Raw genomic sequence first — 15,682 nt, 5'->3', positions numbered from 1 at the left:
GTTCTTGTCTCTTTAGGGAATGGAAGTGTGTACTGCAAGTCATCTTTGGGCAATAGTAAGGTGATTAAATGGGGGTGAAAACTAGTTGAAAAACTCTGGTGTATTTACTTCAAAATTACGAACAGAACAAATGTTGGTTAAGAAGATTCAGATTTGCTTAATTTTGAAATGGAGAGAAATCGTATTTATTGTGGATGCACCCCAGTTATCTTTAAATGTGTACGATTTTTATTCTTATGCAAAGTTTTCTTTTCCTTTCCAGCATTCCATGGATTTTTTGCTCTTTCAGTTTGGCCTTTGCACTTTTAAATATGATCACACAGAAGAAAAGTATGTTATTCTCTTATTCTTTGTTTTCTTAATTGAGGAATTTATTAAGTAATATTGATAGATAAGCTGTATTGACATGCAACTCATCTTTTTCACAGGTATATAATGAAGTCATTTAATTTCTATATTTTTCCAAAACCCTTTAACAGAAGTTCACCAGATGTCAAGTTTGTCTGTCAGGTTAGTAGAAAAACAAGTTTGATTTTGTTTGGTTAAGGTATGCCTGCAGCAAACTTATAAAAAAATATTTCCAGGAAAACTCTACATCACTGTAGAGGGAGAAGTGGTTGGTCCTTTTAACAGCTTAAAAGGCACATAAACGTAAGTTTCTGGGGTGCGTTTCTTTCCTTATAGAAGAAATAAGCATCAGTTAAGAGCAAGCCATAAATATTAGCTTTAAGAAAATATATTTGATTTCAGTTTTTAAATCTTGTTACATGTTACATTATGTGGTGTCTGGAATTGGAGATAATTTTCCAAACCTGGCAAGATGATTTGATTTGATTTGTGGCTTTTGGGGGGGGGGGGGGGTTGTTGATGGCTTTTTTTTTTTTAAATTCCTTTCTTGTCTGACTTCCTGCTTTCTTGCTTTTCCTGTTTGGTCCTTTATTCCCGTATGCTTATCTCACTTTCACTGCTTCCCAGGCTATTGCCAGCATTTTTCTAGTCTCAGATTTGTTCTCCTGAACGACACTTTGCTTTCTTTAGTTTCCTCTTTCCACATAGCTCGTTCTTTCATCTTTATCCCTTTAATGTATTGTTCTTGTACTTCATGAAAGTTGAAAATATGTAGCAAAAGGAGCATAACCTAAACTCTCTGTGGCTTCTTTAGGGTCACAAGCTCGGTTGCTCTTAGTATAATTTCTTAAGAAGTGTAAAAATAACTGAATTGATCTTTTTATGCCACAGATACTGTTGCCAATTGTAAAGCTATTTTCTTTTGTTGCAGAGTTCAAGTATAGATTTTTTAGCAAACCAAGGATTTGATTTTAATAAAGTTTTTCGCAACGGTGAGTTGTTTTTTTTTTTTTCTTCTTCTTCTTTCTTTCAATGTCTGCAAAGTTTATGACATCTTTCTTAATTTTCTGCAAAAAGAAAAAGGCAGCAGCTATTCATGATACTCTCTTAACACATAATGAAATTCTTAGAATTATTCTTACCTGATCTACAATTGTGCTGATAGTTACTCCCTTTCCAAAAATTCATTATATAGATTCAACAGAATAGAATTCCTGTTTAGATAAGTGCTTGGTTGTTTATTTTTGTTCGGTGGCTAAACATAAATAGATAGATTAACAAGTTATGTAGCTGTGTAATGGATCAGTAGTGACATTTTAGAAAAAGTATCAGTGCATTGTAATAGGTGCTGCTGCAGTCTTATTATTAAAGCGATGCAGGTAGCAAGGAAGAAGAGTGCTAAATATCTTTGTGATTGTGATCTGTAGCCCTGCAGTCCTCAGGCTCATGCCTGGTGCAGATGAGGCATATAGCTCTTAAGAGTCCAGTGGTACCAGCTAATCTGGCATGTGCTAGAAGGAAGCCTACATACACACAGATAAAGAATGGGGTCTAGAACAGATGACTGAAAGGGAAGGATGTGTTTTGAGCCATCAGGGGTGTAACACTGGCAAATGCTTGGTTAGTAATAAGTCTTCTGCTAAGTCATACATCCCTAATTTGTCTCTATGATGAGCTTTTAAATGTAGTGGTTTTTTGTTGTGTGTTTTGTTTTTTTTTTTTTTTTTAAGGAATTCCATATTTAAATCAGGAAGAAGAAAGACAGCTAAGGGAACAGTATGATGAAAAACGTTCTCAGACCAATGGTGCAGGATCTCTGTCATACATTTCTCCTAATGCCACAAAGTGTCCTGTAACAATTCCTGAAGATCAGAAAAAATTCATTGAGAAAGTAGTGTAAGTAAAATTGTTTAATATCTTCTGATGTTGTTGAAACTAAAACATAAACAATAGTGACATGTTCATATGTTGAAGCTATTTTTATTAGTTCACTAGTTGTGAAATAGTTCTCTTGTCATTATGAAGTGTTTTTTTTGTCTTTTGGGGAAAGCTGTAAACGCCATAAAAATAAAATGGTAGATATAGAAGCAAGTAATTTATTTCTTCCAGGGAACAGATAGAAGACTTATTAAAGAATGAAGAAAATGAAAGTTTGGAGCTGGAGCCATGTACAGGGTCAGTTTCTGAAATTACATATCTTCTAAAAAAATTATGTATTTTGGCCATATAGAATTAGGGGAGTGATAAGGACGAAGCAAAATCTACATTTGACTGATGTCTGAAGGTTGAGGAAACGTGGTAACTTATATAATACTCTGTGTTATGAGCCATATCATATTTACGTATAAACATATTTTAAGTATAGCCAAGAAGTGTCTTGCATATGTGAGCCTTCTTTTGCTATTGCTGAAGTGCTCCATAAGCCTTGGATATGCATTTTATAAACAAATTTCTCAAATCTATTGAGCTATCAGTTATTCATAGTTGACACTATGAATTGAAACTGGTTTTAGTGGTCTCCTTCCCAAAGTCTATTTAGCTTTGGAGTCCAGATGTTTGGAGAGTATGGTTGTTTAAAAAATAAAAAAAAAAAAAATTGAATTTAGAAATATTAGAACATTGTGAAGCTGGGGGTAAGGTAACATCACTGTATCTATAGTCAGTAATCATGACTACAGAATATTTGCTTGTGAGAAGGTATGTGGATAACTGTACAAAATGCCATTACAGCTCGGCAACTCAGAATTCAGTAAAGCCCTTCCAAGCATATAAGTTATGGTAGCAGTGACTTAAGCTTTAAAAATCTTTCTACAAATGAACATGGAGCTGGCTTTAACTGAACACTATTACTTAGAAAAACTTTTGTAAGTGGAGTATTAGTAACACAATTGTCTTTTGCTTTTAGATTTCAGAGGAAATTAATTTATCAGACCTTGAGCTGGAAGTAAGTTACTGGTAATACTGCCTTACTGCATATTTTTAGTATTTCTGATAAGAAATCTGGGTAAGATGTGATCTACTTAACCTCAGAGGTGATCCATTTAGACTTTTTTTTCCTTTAAGGGAAGACTTCTGTAATGTTCTGAAGATAAATCGCATTAAACTGGTTTGTGATGATTCATTTCAGTATTTTAAAGCTTAGTATTTATTTTATCATTCCTATGTAAAATCTGTGAATAGGACAGCATAGCCTAGAATTATGTGACTAAAAACTTGACAGCCTTTTAGTGACCAAAAGTGCATGTGCTTATACAGATTGTGGACGTTACTTGAAAAACTACTAGTTCTGTAGTAGGTACTGGTATGTTTATAGTTTTCTGTTAGATGCCAACTATAAGCGTTTCTGATGACTTAAAAATCCTGATTCTAGTAGTAATTCCCTTCTCCTTTCTTGGCTTACTTTATCCCCCATCTTTGCCCAAATATATCCCTTAAGGCCTTAGGAGAAATGGTAAGGCTGTAGAGATGAGATTTTCATTGTTGTGACTGCTCTAGTAAAATGTGGAAAACACAGTGGAAATCTTTTTTTTGTACATTTAGTTAATTCAGTGTTGCAGCAGTATCTGGCACTCTGTTACTTACCATGGAAGCGGATAAAATAAAGCTTCTCTCTATAAAATGGAATCTCAAGACATGAGCTTGAGAACTAATCTGAGAAAGAGAGGTGTGTTCAAGAATTTTTCTGTGTGGATTTTTTAATATATTGATGAACTATCTATAGCTTCCAGTAGGACATAGTGTTATGTTTGTTTGACACTTATTCTTGTATCTTCTCTCAGTGGATGGAAGAGTGTGTTCATGAATTGTATTTTTTTTTTTTTTAATATTCAGCTGTGTTGCTTTATATGTATACAGCTGTGTACACCGTGTGTGTATATTGGTGAGAGAAAGCAAAGTTGTGAAGTTAGCATAGAGATAATTAAAGCAGAAACCAGTGAGGTTATTGATTGCCCTTATGTCCTGAACTCTTCACAGGCCATTTTCTCTATTGAAGTATTCTGTTGTGCAACAGTGTTTTGATTCATCCAAGGTTTATGACACGAAACAGCTTGGAAGTGAGGTCTAGGTTCAAAATTGTGTGAGAAGTCAGGGTGGAGAGGACACAATATTACTCATAGTATGTGTTCTCTAGTATTTTAGTAGCCAGAGGATGAAGGAAACATGCTGGTTCTGCAGTGGTTATATAATTGTTGTTAGTTTATTATAGTGGGAAGATCAGACTATTATCTACTTGCTAAGCAGTGAAAGAAAATACTCTCTGACCTTGCTATTGGTTGGATGCTCTGTGTATGGTAGTACTTTGGTATTTAAACGTGATTGTGGTGGAGTGATGCAACCCTGTAGCAGAGGTAACGACATTTGTGTTATTATTTCCTATTAGAGCTTACTGTTAGCAGGAAGTTCAGGGTTGTTTATAAATCCTAGAATAAGAGATATATTAAAGGCATGCAGTCACCAAAGAAGTTGTCTTGTGGCTGCAAGTAAATGAGAACTTTCTCACCAGTGTTTTGGTTTTGGATTTCTTGAAAGCGGAGATTCTAAATCGTGATGAAATACCTAGATGATGTTTACTTAATATTACTAAAATAAGAAGTTACAGGTTCCACAGCAATAGGATGGGAAGTTGCATAAGAAAATACATTTTAGTGCTAGTTACTGTTAGGTAATGTAGGTAGCCTATTGCTTCACATTTTCCATTATTTTAAATTAAAAAGGAACTTTTAACTGTTCTTTTGCACTTAAGACTTACAGTAATAACGAAACATGAAATTACCAAATCACTGTTGTGGTTTCAGTATGCTAAATGCCAAATTAATAACTATTTATATTTACTTTTCATTTGTTTTGATGTAGGTATCCAAAAGGTATCCATGTTGAAACTCTCGAGTCAGATAAGGTAACTAGGCATATTACTGCCTGTAACATTTGTTCTGTTTAAAGGAAATTGTATTTCCCATTTTACCAACTCTCCTAACTTTTGGATTTAGCTTGAGCTTTGTTATGCAAAATGTGAAACATTTTAAATGGAATACAATGAACTAGTTTCTCAACATTAAATCTGACCAACATGTGAAGTGTAAGCATGTATTTGTGTGGCTTAATGTTTTTTGTTGGTTTGTTGTTTGGTTTTTTTTAAAGGATACTAAAGGGTATTTTAAGATGTAGTGTTTAGTATTAGTAAGTATTTCAAGATCTGATGTTCAATATTGGTGAAAAGTAGATCTTGATCTTGGTGGAAAAATAGCAGCATCACATACTGTATCCTCACTTCCCAGCACAGATCTCTGCTTCAAAGGATATTTGAAATCCACTATTTACAAGGAAATGCTGATAACCTTTCTTCAGAAGTAAAAAGTGGATTTAGTAAAAGTTAGGTTTGGTAGATGAATCTAATACATCTTTCTAAAGTAGGCTTTTGAGAGTAGGTGATAAAGTGGTGCTTACAATAGAAACGGTCGTGTTGCCAAGTAACTGCTGCTGAGGTATGACTTAATTTTCTTTACAATGTAAATTCACAGAAACTTGCAGTGGTCTTAAATATGAGCTTCTCGGAGTCATTCCTCAAACGATACTTTTTTTTATTTTAGAAGGAGAGATATATTGTTATTAGTAAAGTAAATGAAGAAGAACGAAAAAGAAGAGAACAGCAGAAACAAGCAAAAGAACAGGTAAATAAGTTCCATTTCATTAGTTTACATGAAGGAGGGAGGGGAAGAATCTGTGACTTCAGCCAGCTATGCAAAATTGTGTGATACAGTTTGATAGTATTTCCCCTTGTTTGGCTATAGCTGTTGTCTGAAATTGATCCTCCAAATTCTACCAGATAACTTAGGCAAGAAGTGTTGCAAGACACTCTACAAAACGTTAAAGAATGAGTAACTGTAGAATAGTGAACCAGTGTTCTGGAGCAGGGAATTCCTCCTTCGATTAATCTGCTCTATCAGAGAAGCATGGCCTAGTAATAGGAAACGTCTGCATTTCTTAGTGCTGTATAACAATAGTCATTGCAAAAAGTCTTGCAGAAATTCTTGAGCAAGTTTTCACATTATTTGGATTCACAATCTGTCCTTGGAGTAGTACTCTCTTAGAAAACTTGCTTGCTCTTAGTTGTCTGAGTTAGTGTCCTGCACAATTAATACGTCATCTGACTTTTCTTGATAGAAACATGTTGCACACGACTACTGTAGTAACAAGTTGACTGGAAGGTCATGTCTGGTATATTCAGGCACTCTCAGCATTGTTTATAGGACTTGGTATTTTTTGCTTTCTGAGTCTGACACAAGTTTCAAGTAGTCATAAGACTTGAATTGTGGGAATTCTTGATCACACTCTTGTGATTTGTGCTTATATGTTTCAAGATAAAGTCAACTTGGGTGGAGCAAATAATACTTGTGTGCAGAATGCCTCTTAAGAGGGAAAGAGATGTCTAACAGAGACCTCAACTGATGTGACATCTCTTTTTCTGAAAGGCAAGTTAGGGACAATTTACTATTACAGTAGATTTTTCTGAAGCAGTCTTATTACTCGCTCTGACTAGTGACATTCAGAGCTGAACTAAAATAACAGTGAATGTTTTTATTGAATTTCACTTCTGGTTGAACAAAGACAAATAATGCAACGCAGAAATTACTTCCCTAAGCCTGAAAAAGAAAAATCTGTTACAAAAAATTCCTTAAATGAAACTAAAATAGATGCTGTAGTGAGATCCCCCCCAAACCAATCTGAGTCAGTTTAAAATGTGTAACTCGCATTATATAATATTGTATTTGTATAATATTGTAGTTGTATAATGTTTCTTATTTTTCTTTATATAAATGATGAAGAATGTTTCTTCCCCAATCTCAGTGTTAGCATAAAAGTACAGTCTGATTTAATGGAAATAACAATCAGGATTCAACCTGTTGCATCTTATAACAATGTATGTAAAAAAATGTGGCTGAAGATACATAGCTTAGTTTTAATGTCTTCTTCAGCTGTTTGCAGTCTAATAGCTGTTGAGCACTATTGAAGATACTGCATTGACAATGAACTGACTCCAGCTGTATTGGTCTGATTGGGATGAAGTTAACTTTCTTCATAGCAGCCCATATGTTGCTGTGCTTTGCATTTGTGGCTAAAACAGTGTTGATAACCATACAAGTGTGGTAGCTGCTTCTGAACAGTGCTTGCACAGTGTCAAGGCTTTCTCTCTCTCTTTCACCCTTCCCCCAAAAGCAAGTAGGCTGAGCTGGTGGGCAAGAGGTTGGGAGGGGATGTTTGTGGTTATAGTGTTTATCTTCCCAAGCAACCTTTAAATATGCTGAGGCCCTGCTTCCCAGGAAGTGGCTGGGCATCCGCCTGCTGATGGGAAGTGGTGAATTAACTCCTCTCTCTGCTTTGCTTGTGCATGTAGCTTTTAGTTTTCTTGCTAAACTTGTCATTATATTGATCCATGAGTCGTCTTGCCTTCTTTTTGAATTTCTTCCTTTTTTTTTTTTCCTTTTTTCCTTCTTGGGCCTCCCTATTCCCCAGGAAGGCAGAGTGAGCAAAAGGCAGAGTGGGTGTTTGGCTTCTGGCCAGGGTCAACCCACCACAATAGCTTGTGACTTGTCCTACTTTACCTTGAACTAGAGCTACATATAAAACTGGAATTCTGTCAGCAGCATCCTGCTTTGACCTCACGTATCTTCCAGATATTGATGTTTCCTCTGTGGTCTGTTTTTGGTTATGTCTGAGAAACAGTTTGAGCCAAACTGGTGTGTCTGCCAGTTGACAGGTACAGTTTTGACAATATTTGTATTTATGTTTCACTAATGTCAGAATCTTTGCTTACAGGAAGAATTGAATGATGCGGTAGGATTTTCCAGAGTTGTTCATGCCATTGCTAATTCTGTAAGTTAACATGATTTTTAATGTACCTTTTGGTTGTTTAAAAAAAAAAAAAAATTCAAAGAAAGATTTCTTTTGCTGTTACATTTTAGAAGATAAGATGAAATACAAGTTAAAGTGGCTTCTCTTTTTTTTTTTTTTTTAAGTTGATGTTGCTTCATGTTTTACAATGGTTGAGTATGGTAGATTAAGCTCTTAAACTAATGACATGAACAACCTCATTATCTGTAAGAGTCAACAATACCAATTTCTTAGGGCTCTTAACAAGATTCTCTTAAGAAACTAAGCTTTGAGGGCTTTTTTTCTCTGTCCCAAAAAGGTTGTTGGTTATGGGTTTGGGGGTGGTTTTTTTTTTTCTGGCAGTTAAAGGCTTAATCAGAGAAGGTCATCCGGTTCTCTTCTTATTACATAGTTAAAATAGGCTATAGTTTTATATCTGTCCCCTTCAGCCCAATTATTTTCATGTAGTTGTTACAGCCTGCTCTGTAGGGGGGGAAAAAAAATGCTTATTGTTTTCTCTAGCAAATGGAGGATGCAGGGAAGCAGAAAAGGTTGTCACGTCAAATGAATCAAAGTTAACATTTTAAAAATTTCTTGTACTTTTTCAAGAAGGAACTTTTGTACATCATCTGGCATGAAAAGTTCTGCACTGTGAGAAGCCAGGTCATGCCCCTAATAACTATTGTATATTACAACCATAAAAAAAAAAATATTGTGAGTTGTTGTACAAGTTGTAAATTAAAAGATAGTGGACTGTGAAATCACTTGACTTCAATCTTAAATAGATTACATTTGGAAACTAAGTTGTAAGTAGCTGTTCTAGTGCATCTTCTCAACATTTCAAGCTGCTGCTGAAGGCTGTGATAAGTGGTTGGGAGTAGAGGAAGAAGTGGATCCTCTGAGAGAATGGAGGAGTGTGTGGAGCAGGCAGAGAGCAAATGGAGAGGTTTCATTTGTATTTGTTCCCAGCTGGCCTCAGCTAGCATCTGGGATAGGTGCTTTTCACAAATTGCCCTTGCCATGGCCAAGATTGGAAGTGTAACTAACATTCAATGTTCTTTTCACAGGGCAAGCTTGTTATTGGGCACAATATGCTACTGGATGTGATGCATACCATACACCAGTTCTATTGTCCCCTACCTGATGTAAGTAATCTTCTGAGTGTTCAGATGATGAAATAAATGCTTTAATGTATTTGTCTTTAGTCTTTATGTCCAAAGTTTCTTGTGAATAGAAGTATATGACAGTCTATTAAGAACAATAGAAGAGTATTTTAAAAAGAACGCTTGTTACTTCTGGGCTACTGCCTTATTTTCTTAAATCTTCATGTAGAAAGCTTAGTTGGATTGAATTCTTCTTTACATTTTTAAAATGTTCAGATTAAATTTTGGAATTGAGTTGTAGTTTCTGCTCGTATCTGTTAGTCCTTCACAAACTGCTTGGATAATGGCAGGTAAATTTAGCTGACTTACTCGTTAAGATACTAGTTTGGAGCTTCAGCATTATTGTGTGGCATTTTTCCCCCTGTAGTCTATAAAGTGGGAATACATGTTTTCATGTAATATAGTACAATTAATAGAACGATAAGAAATCTTGTAGCAGGATGATGTTCATGGGGTGAAGAAGTGGAATGTCTGAATAATTGGAGGGAGTATACTTTCATGATTTCAGTAGGGCAGTCTAACCGTTCATGACTGCAATAGTCTTAACAAGTTAAACTAAGCAATGTATTGGCACTGAGGACAATGGTCTGAAGAAGCCAAAGGTCTCATTGGAAGGATGGCCCACATGATGGTTATATTACTTATAATCCTCAAGAGCTTGTGGGTGTTATGGGAAAGACTTGATTATGAGATGGGAGAAATAAGTCCGGGACCTGTTCAGACAGTGTTGGAACATAGGCAGTTGTCAGTTGTTCCTGTACTTTTGACACTTGGAAGATCTGAACCTGTAGGCCGTCAACTGTCCACCTGGAGTGACTGCTTATATTCCATTGACAAATTAAATACCAGGAACATTTAAGTAAAACTGTTAACACAGCTGGAATTAGAAGTAGTCTAGGTTGTATAATAGGATAGGGTATTGGAGGTAATAGAACATTTCTCTTACAAATCACAGGCAAATCAGAAATAATTAGCCTGTAGTTCTGTGTAATTGCAGGTGGTATTTATGGTAATGCTGTCAAATACATCTCTTACGAGATCAGGATTCGGTTGCTGTATCTCAATTTTAGAAGCTGATTGGATAATTGTAGCTATTGCTATCTATCATTGTGAGACTGATAAACAGCTTACTTGGATCTTACCTTCTGGTTTAATGTTAAATTAGGACCTAAGTGAGTTCAAGGAAGTAACATCATGTGTCTTTCCCCGGTAAGTTCTTTATTCAAACTTTTTTAGTATTGTTTTAGCAAGCTGATATTGTTTGTCCTAGCCCTGTAACCTAGCTGTTAATGGAAATCAAATTGGGAACAAGTTAGATAAACATAGTTTTTGAAGTATTCTGTAGCATCTCTCTTTCAGAAAAGCAGTACTATTGTTCTACTTCTTGGCGAAAGATGCAGCTTTGCTACCCCTTTGTTTTTGGCATGATGTTTGATGTTTTGAATCTGCACTACATTTGGAACAAGATTTATTTGCTACTTACTGTTTGCATCTCTTGCTATTGCTTAGTTGCTGTCCTTTTTCATGCTGAGCAAAGCCAAGGAGTGTTTTGGCTGCTCTTAAGATCTGAGTAATTTTTCAGTAGCGTGAAACTGCTGTTTCCCAGCTAATACACCAAGACATTTTTTGAGGATTTAGCAAAATGGACATTCTTCCATTTCAACTTATTTAGCTCTTACTTTGTTTCTAGGCTATTGGATACTAAACTGATGGCAAGTACACAACCTTTCAAGGTAAATGAGTATAATATTACAGAAAGATTTGAAGATACAAGTTTGCGTTAAGTGTGTATTGAAACAAATTATTTTTTTTAGAGAAAAATGTCTAACAATGTTTTTTGTGATGCTCCTTTTTTGTAAAAGAATTTTTCTTAACCCTTTATGTAAACTTACAAAATTTTTAGAATACAAATTTTACTTTTGTACAAGTGACTTTTGTGTTTGTTGCAGTTTTACGGTGACTTAGCAGCTTTGAATTCCAAAATATGTACCATTTTTGCTACTTAAAATGTGATTAGCAGATTTTTTTGTTTGTTTTATAAATTAGCAAAAGACTGCATGTCTCCTCAGGAGGAAAAAAAAAAAAGTGTTATTCACAAACAAATAGGACCTGGAAGCTGCTTGTATACTCAAAGCTTTAGAACATTGTGAATGCTGACTTAGATTTGTCTAGAAAAAGATGCTTGAACATCATCATTAGGTTCTGTTGTGGCCTGCTGTTCAGTGGGTAGTTAGCAGGAGAAAAAAAATTACAGGTTTCTCTTAAAACACCTTGCAGCGTGAGTTTTATTATTCCAAAGAAGTATTGAGATAAGTAATCATATCCTCTTGCTTTCCTATGTGCCTTGGGAATGAATTAATTAAAAAAACATGCTGATGAAGCACCATCTATCTTTTTGCATACCTCTGACTTCAGAGCATTGCATAACAGAAAATCTCATTAAAATGTACTTAGTAGATATTTTCAGGTTTGTCTTGCTTACCACTGTAGTAAGAATAGATGCTTTTGTATTCTGAAAACTAATAATCCTGCACAAGTTTTATGTTTGGTACAGTTATGTTGATATTTGTAATTTTTACAGGAGATGGTTGGGTTTTAGGCTATTGTTATCAACTGGTGCTTTGGGATGCCGATATAATGCATCATTTGAGCTTGTACATTGTACTGAGTTCTTGATAACTTTTTAGACTGCATTCTTGGTAATAACTGTAAACAGCTCTCTTGATTTAGAACCAAAGGAAATTTGGTCCTCAAAAATTTCAGACAACTTTAAGAAAGATTGTGCGAGATTTTTAGTTTTCTCTTGCTATTGATTCTGCATGTTTTTTTTCCATTGTACTGATTGACAAAGTTTATTTGTTTATTCAGGAAGTTTGGTTTGATGAAATCAATAACCTATATATCTTTTTGTGATGTTTTATATATACACATATATAGATTTGGTAATGCAACTCAGCTAAGCTGAAGTGTAAGAGCAGCTCTCTGATTGTCAGGCTTCTTTCACTGTCTTTGTATTACTTTAAACCAGCAGTATTTACATGTATAAAAGTATTCAAGAATGTCCAGTCAGCAAGCATGCTTCAGTGCTCACCTTGAACGCCTTCAATCATTATCATCAATATTTAGGATATTTTGCCTTGCTGCTTGTACTGGCTTTTCCCCCACCACATGTACCATGCATGGAAACAGATTCAAATAGAAATATTACTTTGGCATAATTCATCATCAAGAATTCTGAAAAGTATCAATAAATGCTTGTGACTCATAGATACTATGTTGGAGGTGAGGCAAGTTAACTTTCCAAAACTTGTATGGACAGGCTTCTGTGGTGTATTAGTTTGAAATGAGGCTATGTACAAATCCTTAGAGAACACAAGGTGGCAGCAGTAAATACTCATTTTATCCTATTTGATTTCAGTTTCCAGGGAAAATGTGCTTGACATTGGCAGTTAATCGTATCTTTTCTTGTAGGAGATCATTAATAATACATCCCTTGCAGAACTGGAAAAACGTTTAAAAGAGGTTCCATTCAGCCCTCCTAAAGTTGGTAAGGATATATCAAAATGGTCTTATTTCTGAAATGTTTTCCTCTTTCAGAGGAAAGAAAATGTTTTGATTATTTTTGTTCTTGGTCTGAAATGTAAATTCCCCTGTTAATACTTAATGTTTTGATGAAAGGGACTTTAAACATGGGCAATATGTGTATAGTGCAGTTGTATTTAGAGTTATTAGTGGAAGTCAGTAGGAATCCTTCCACTTTACTTCAGATAATAGGAGAATGGATGTATTCAGTGAACAGCAGTTTCATCATCTTCTAATGATAGCATTTTGGGTTTTAGCTTGATTTTTTTGATGAGTAACTTGAAATTGTTTTAAAACCGTTTCATTTGGTTATTAATGTCCTTCAGATCAAAGCCAGAGCACTCTAATAGGCACTTGAACAAACAAAACCAAGAAAACTTACACAGTAGTGACTAGTCATGTGTGTTCTAGAACTTGTTAAAGTTCCTGTAGAGCTTTCTTTGCTTTGAGGTGAACGAAAGGATATTTAATCAAAGGCCAAGCTTATCTCAAGGTTCTGGAATTTTTCTTAAGCTGCTGATTTAGAAAAGGGAGGGAAGTACTGAACAGTAGAGCATGCTGGTAGGGGAAGTCTCAGTGCTTAATCAAAAACAAGGTGAGTGATACTTCTTTATATTGCTGAATGTGCAGAGCAGGTGCACATAAGCTGTAGTAACAGGACAGATAATAAGATGGGTAATCTACAGTCATCTTGGACAACGAGCGGGAGCTGTTGGTGCCTAGACCTCAGTAATACCACGCATATGGAGTGTACAGTAATTGCATGCGGACCTTTTAGTCCTGTATCCTCTGTAGCTTCTTCTCAGGATGTAACATAATTTGGCAGCTGTCAGGTACTAGTTTTTGCTGATGTAATATAAAATAATTTTACCTTTTTTTTTTTCTTGAGCAAAATATGACCATAATGGTTAACTGACTCAGAAGTGTTAATATGTTAGTATTTCATCAGAGATGATTAATGTGGCTCAGAACATCCAAAGCAAAGCGTGTTTAAAAATACTAGAATAGTTTCGTTAACTGTTCATTTATGTTTTCTTTTGGATATGTATCTATTTTTTAAAAAAAAAAAAAGTTAAGCACTAAGAAATGACCTTTTCAGCTCAGCCAGTATAGCTTAGTGTCATCTGAATCTCAGACAACTTTATTTTTTAGATAAATATTACAAGGGCTCATCTGAAAAAAGACCTGATGTGTTGCTACTCTAGTTTTATATATAAAATTAGGACTCCAGTTTCTTTTTACAAAATACAACAAATATATATGCTTACATATTTCCATTGTAGAAGTTATGCTAGTATGCCATATCACTGTTTTAAATCCTGGGTATGTTTCATCATTGTTTTAGCTTCTTTTGCTAGGTTGAATGCAATAAATTAAATGGAATTATTGAGTTCACTTTTCAGTCTGTACCTTAATGTAAGGGTCATCATTCTGGCTTTTTAAACAGTTAATTTTGGTCTTCCAGTCCTATTCTCAGTGTAACTTCTAGAGGAAAATGAGCCGGCTTTCTAGAGGTTGAGAAGCTAGCTACAGAGGTGAAATAACTTTGATGTTGGGAGTGAGAAAAAATTAAATGTTAAAGAAAAAAGTGTGATGTGCACATGTTTCTCTGTTACTGAGACTTTGGCGCTTTCAAACACTGCTCTTCAGAAAAGTGACTATTAAGGTTCCCACTTTCAGAGGTGATTCAAGGGATACTTCTCAAGGTCTTCGCATAAAAACCAAGCATGGTTGTCAATAGAGACATCCTTTAATCACTTAGTTCCATCTTCATCATTTAAATACCTTGAAAAAATCTGACCCTAAGTCAATGGGATGGTTAGCAAACAGGTTAATGGTAGAGTTTTCAATTAGCCCGAGTGTCTGTTCTTTTAAATGCAAAACAGTCAGGAAAAAAAAAAAAATGCTGTGTGGGGAATCCTGCTGTCATTGTGTTAGAATTAATACTCCATTTTGGCTAAGTAGGTCTGTGGATTAATAGCTTTTTAATAGGAGGAAGTTTCTATCCTCAGAGCCTGTTCTTATTTAAAAATAGAAAACAAAAATGTCCTTTATTCAGAACATCTGAAAACCATATAAACTTGCCCAAATGATATTATGCTCTGACAAAATAAATGTGTGGGTAAGCATACAGGGCTGCCTTTAACTTCTGTGATAATGTGTTTACAAATTGTTTTTTCTTCTTAGAAAGTGCAGAAGGGTTTCCAAGTTATGATACAGCTTCCGAACAACTTCACGAAGCAGGATATGATGCTTACATTACTGGACTGTGCTTCATCTCCATGGCTAATTTCCTAGGTATCTATGTAGTCTTTTTCAAACCTTCTCCTTAGTGCTATCTGTAGCTGCTTATTACATACTGAATTTCTTCTTCGTTCATCAGGTTCATTCCTCAGTCCTCCGAAAAACCATGTGCCTGCTAGATCAAAACTCATTGAACCTTTTTTTAACAAGTAAGTAGTTGTTGTGTTAAAAGACCTGCTAAAACATGGAAATATAACACTAGCCTTAGAATATATCTCTCTAGCCTCAGAATCAATGTCTAACTGCATTTTTCTTTACACTTCAGTTTTGATTGGCTTTGTGGTTCAGACTAGTAATGCTGCAGAGAGGCCAGAATTTGTAAAGTAAATACCTTTTTCTTTTGAAGACAACGGTTTACTTTCTGCTAACCTGTAAAAGGACACTTAGAAGAGTACCTGGACTGTCTTAATGGCCTT

The 15,682-nt window shown here is 35.1% G+C and overlaps 1 protein-coding gene across 10 annotated transcripts in view; it reads left to right on the top strand.

Moving 5' to 3' along the window:
- PARN (poly(A)-specific ribonuclease) overlaps positions 1 to 15,682 on the top strand; it is a 64,091-nt gene that overhangs the window by 2,999 nt on the left and 45,410 nt on the right. For 4 of the 10 annotated variants that reach the window (XR_012831500.1, XM_075718708.1, XM_075718701.1 and 1 more), the window contains 15 exons: positions 263 to 330; positions 429 to 510; positions 1,280 to 1,340; positions 2,079 to 2,244; positions 2,458 to 2,523; positions 3,254 to 3,292; positions 5,203 to 5,245; positions 5,937 to 6,017; positions 8,164 to 8,220; positions 9,285 to 9,362; positions 10,546 to 10,589; positions 11,071 to 11,113; positions 12,852 to 12,927; positions 15,150 to 15,260; positions 15,346 to 15,415. Coding sequence is in view for 9 of the 10 variants with exons in the window: in XM_075718701.1 (XP_075574816.1) it covers positions 263 to 330; positions 429 to 510; positions 1,280 to 1,340; positions 2,079 to 2,244; positions 2,458 to 2,523; positions 3,254 to 3,292; positions 5,203 to 5,245; positions 5,937 to 6,017; positions 8,164 to 8,220; positions 9,285 to 9,362; positions 10,546 to 10,589; positions 11,071 to 11,113; positions 12,852 to 12,927; positions 15,150 to 15,260; positions 15,346 to 15,415 (1,085 nt within the window). In the remaining variant the exon portion in view is untranslated. The remainder of the gene's footprint in view (positions 1 to 262; positions 331 to 428; positions 511 to 1,279; positions 1,341 to 2,078; positions 2,245 to 2,457; positions 2,524 to 3,253; positions 3,293 to 5,202; positions 5,246 to 5,936; positions 6,018 to 8,163; positions 8,221 to 9,284; positions 9,363 to 10,545; positions 10,590 to 11,070; positions 11,114 to 12,851; positions 12,928 to 15,149; positions 15,261 to 15,345; positions 15,416 to 15,682) is intronic. The other 6 variants (XM_075718703.1, XM_075718702.1, XM_075718705.1 and 3 more) reach the window with 6 other exon arrangements.

Source organism: Pelecanus crispus, chromosome 11 (assembly GCF_030463565.1).
Source record: "Pelecanus crispus isolate bPelCri1 chromosome 11, bPelCri1.pri, whole genome shotgun sequence".
In the NCBI taxonomy this organism is placed as follows: Eukaryota; Metazoa; Chordata; class Aves; order Pelecaniformes; family Pelecanidae; genus Pelecanus; species Pelecanus crispus.
This window is presented reverse-complemented; position numbering and strand designations above follow the sequence as displayed.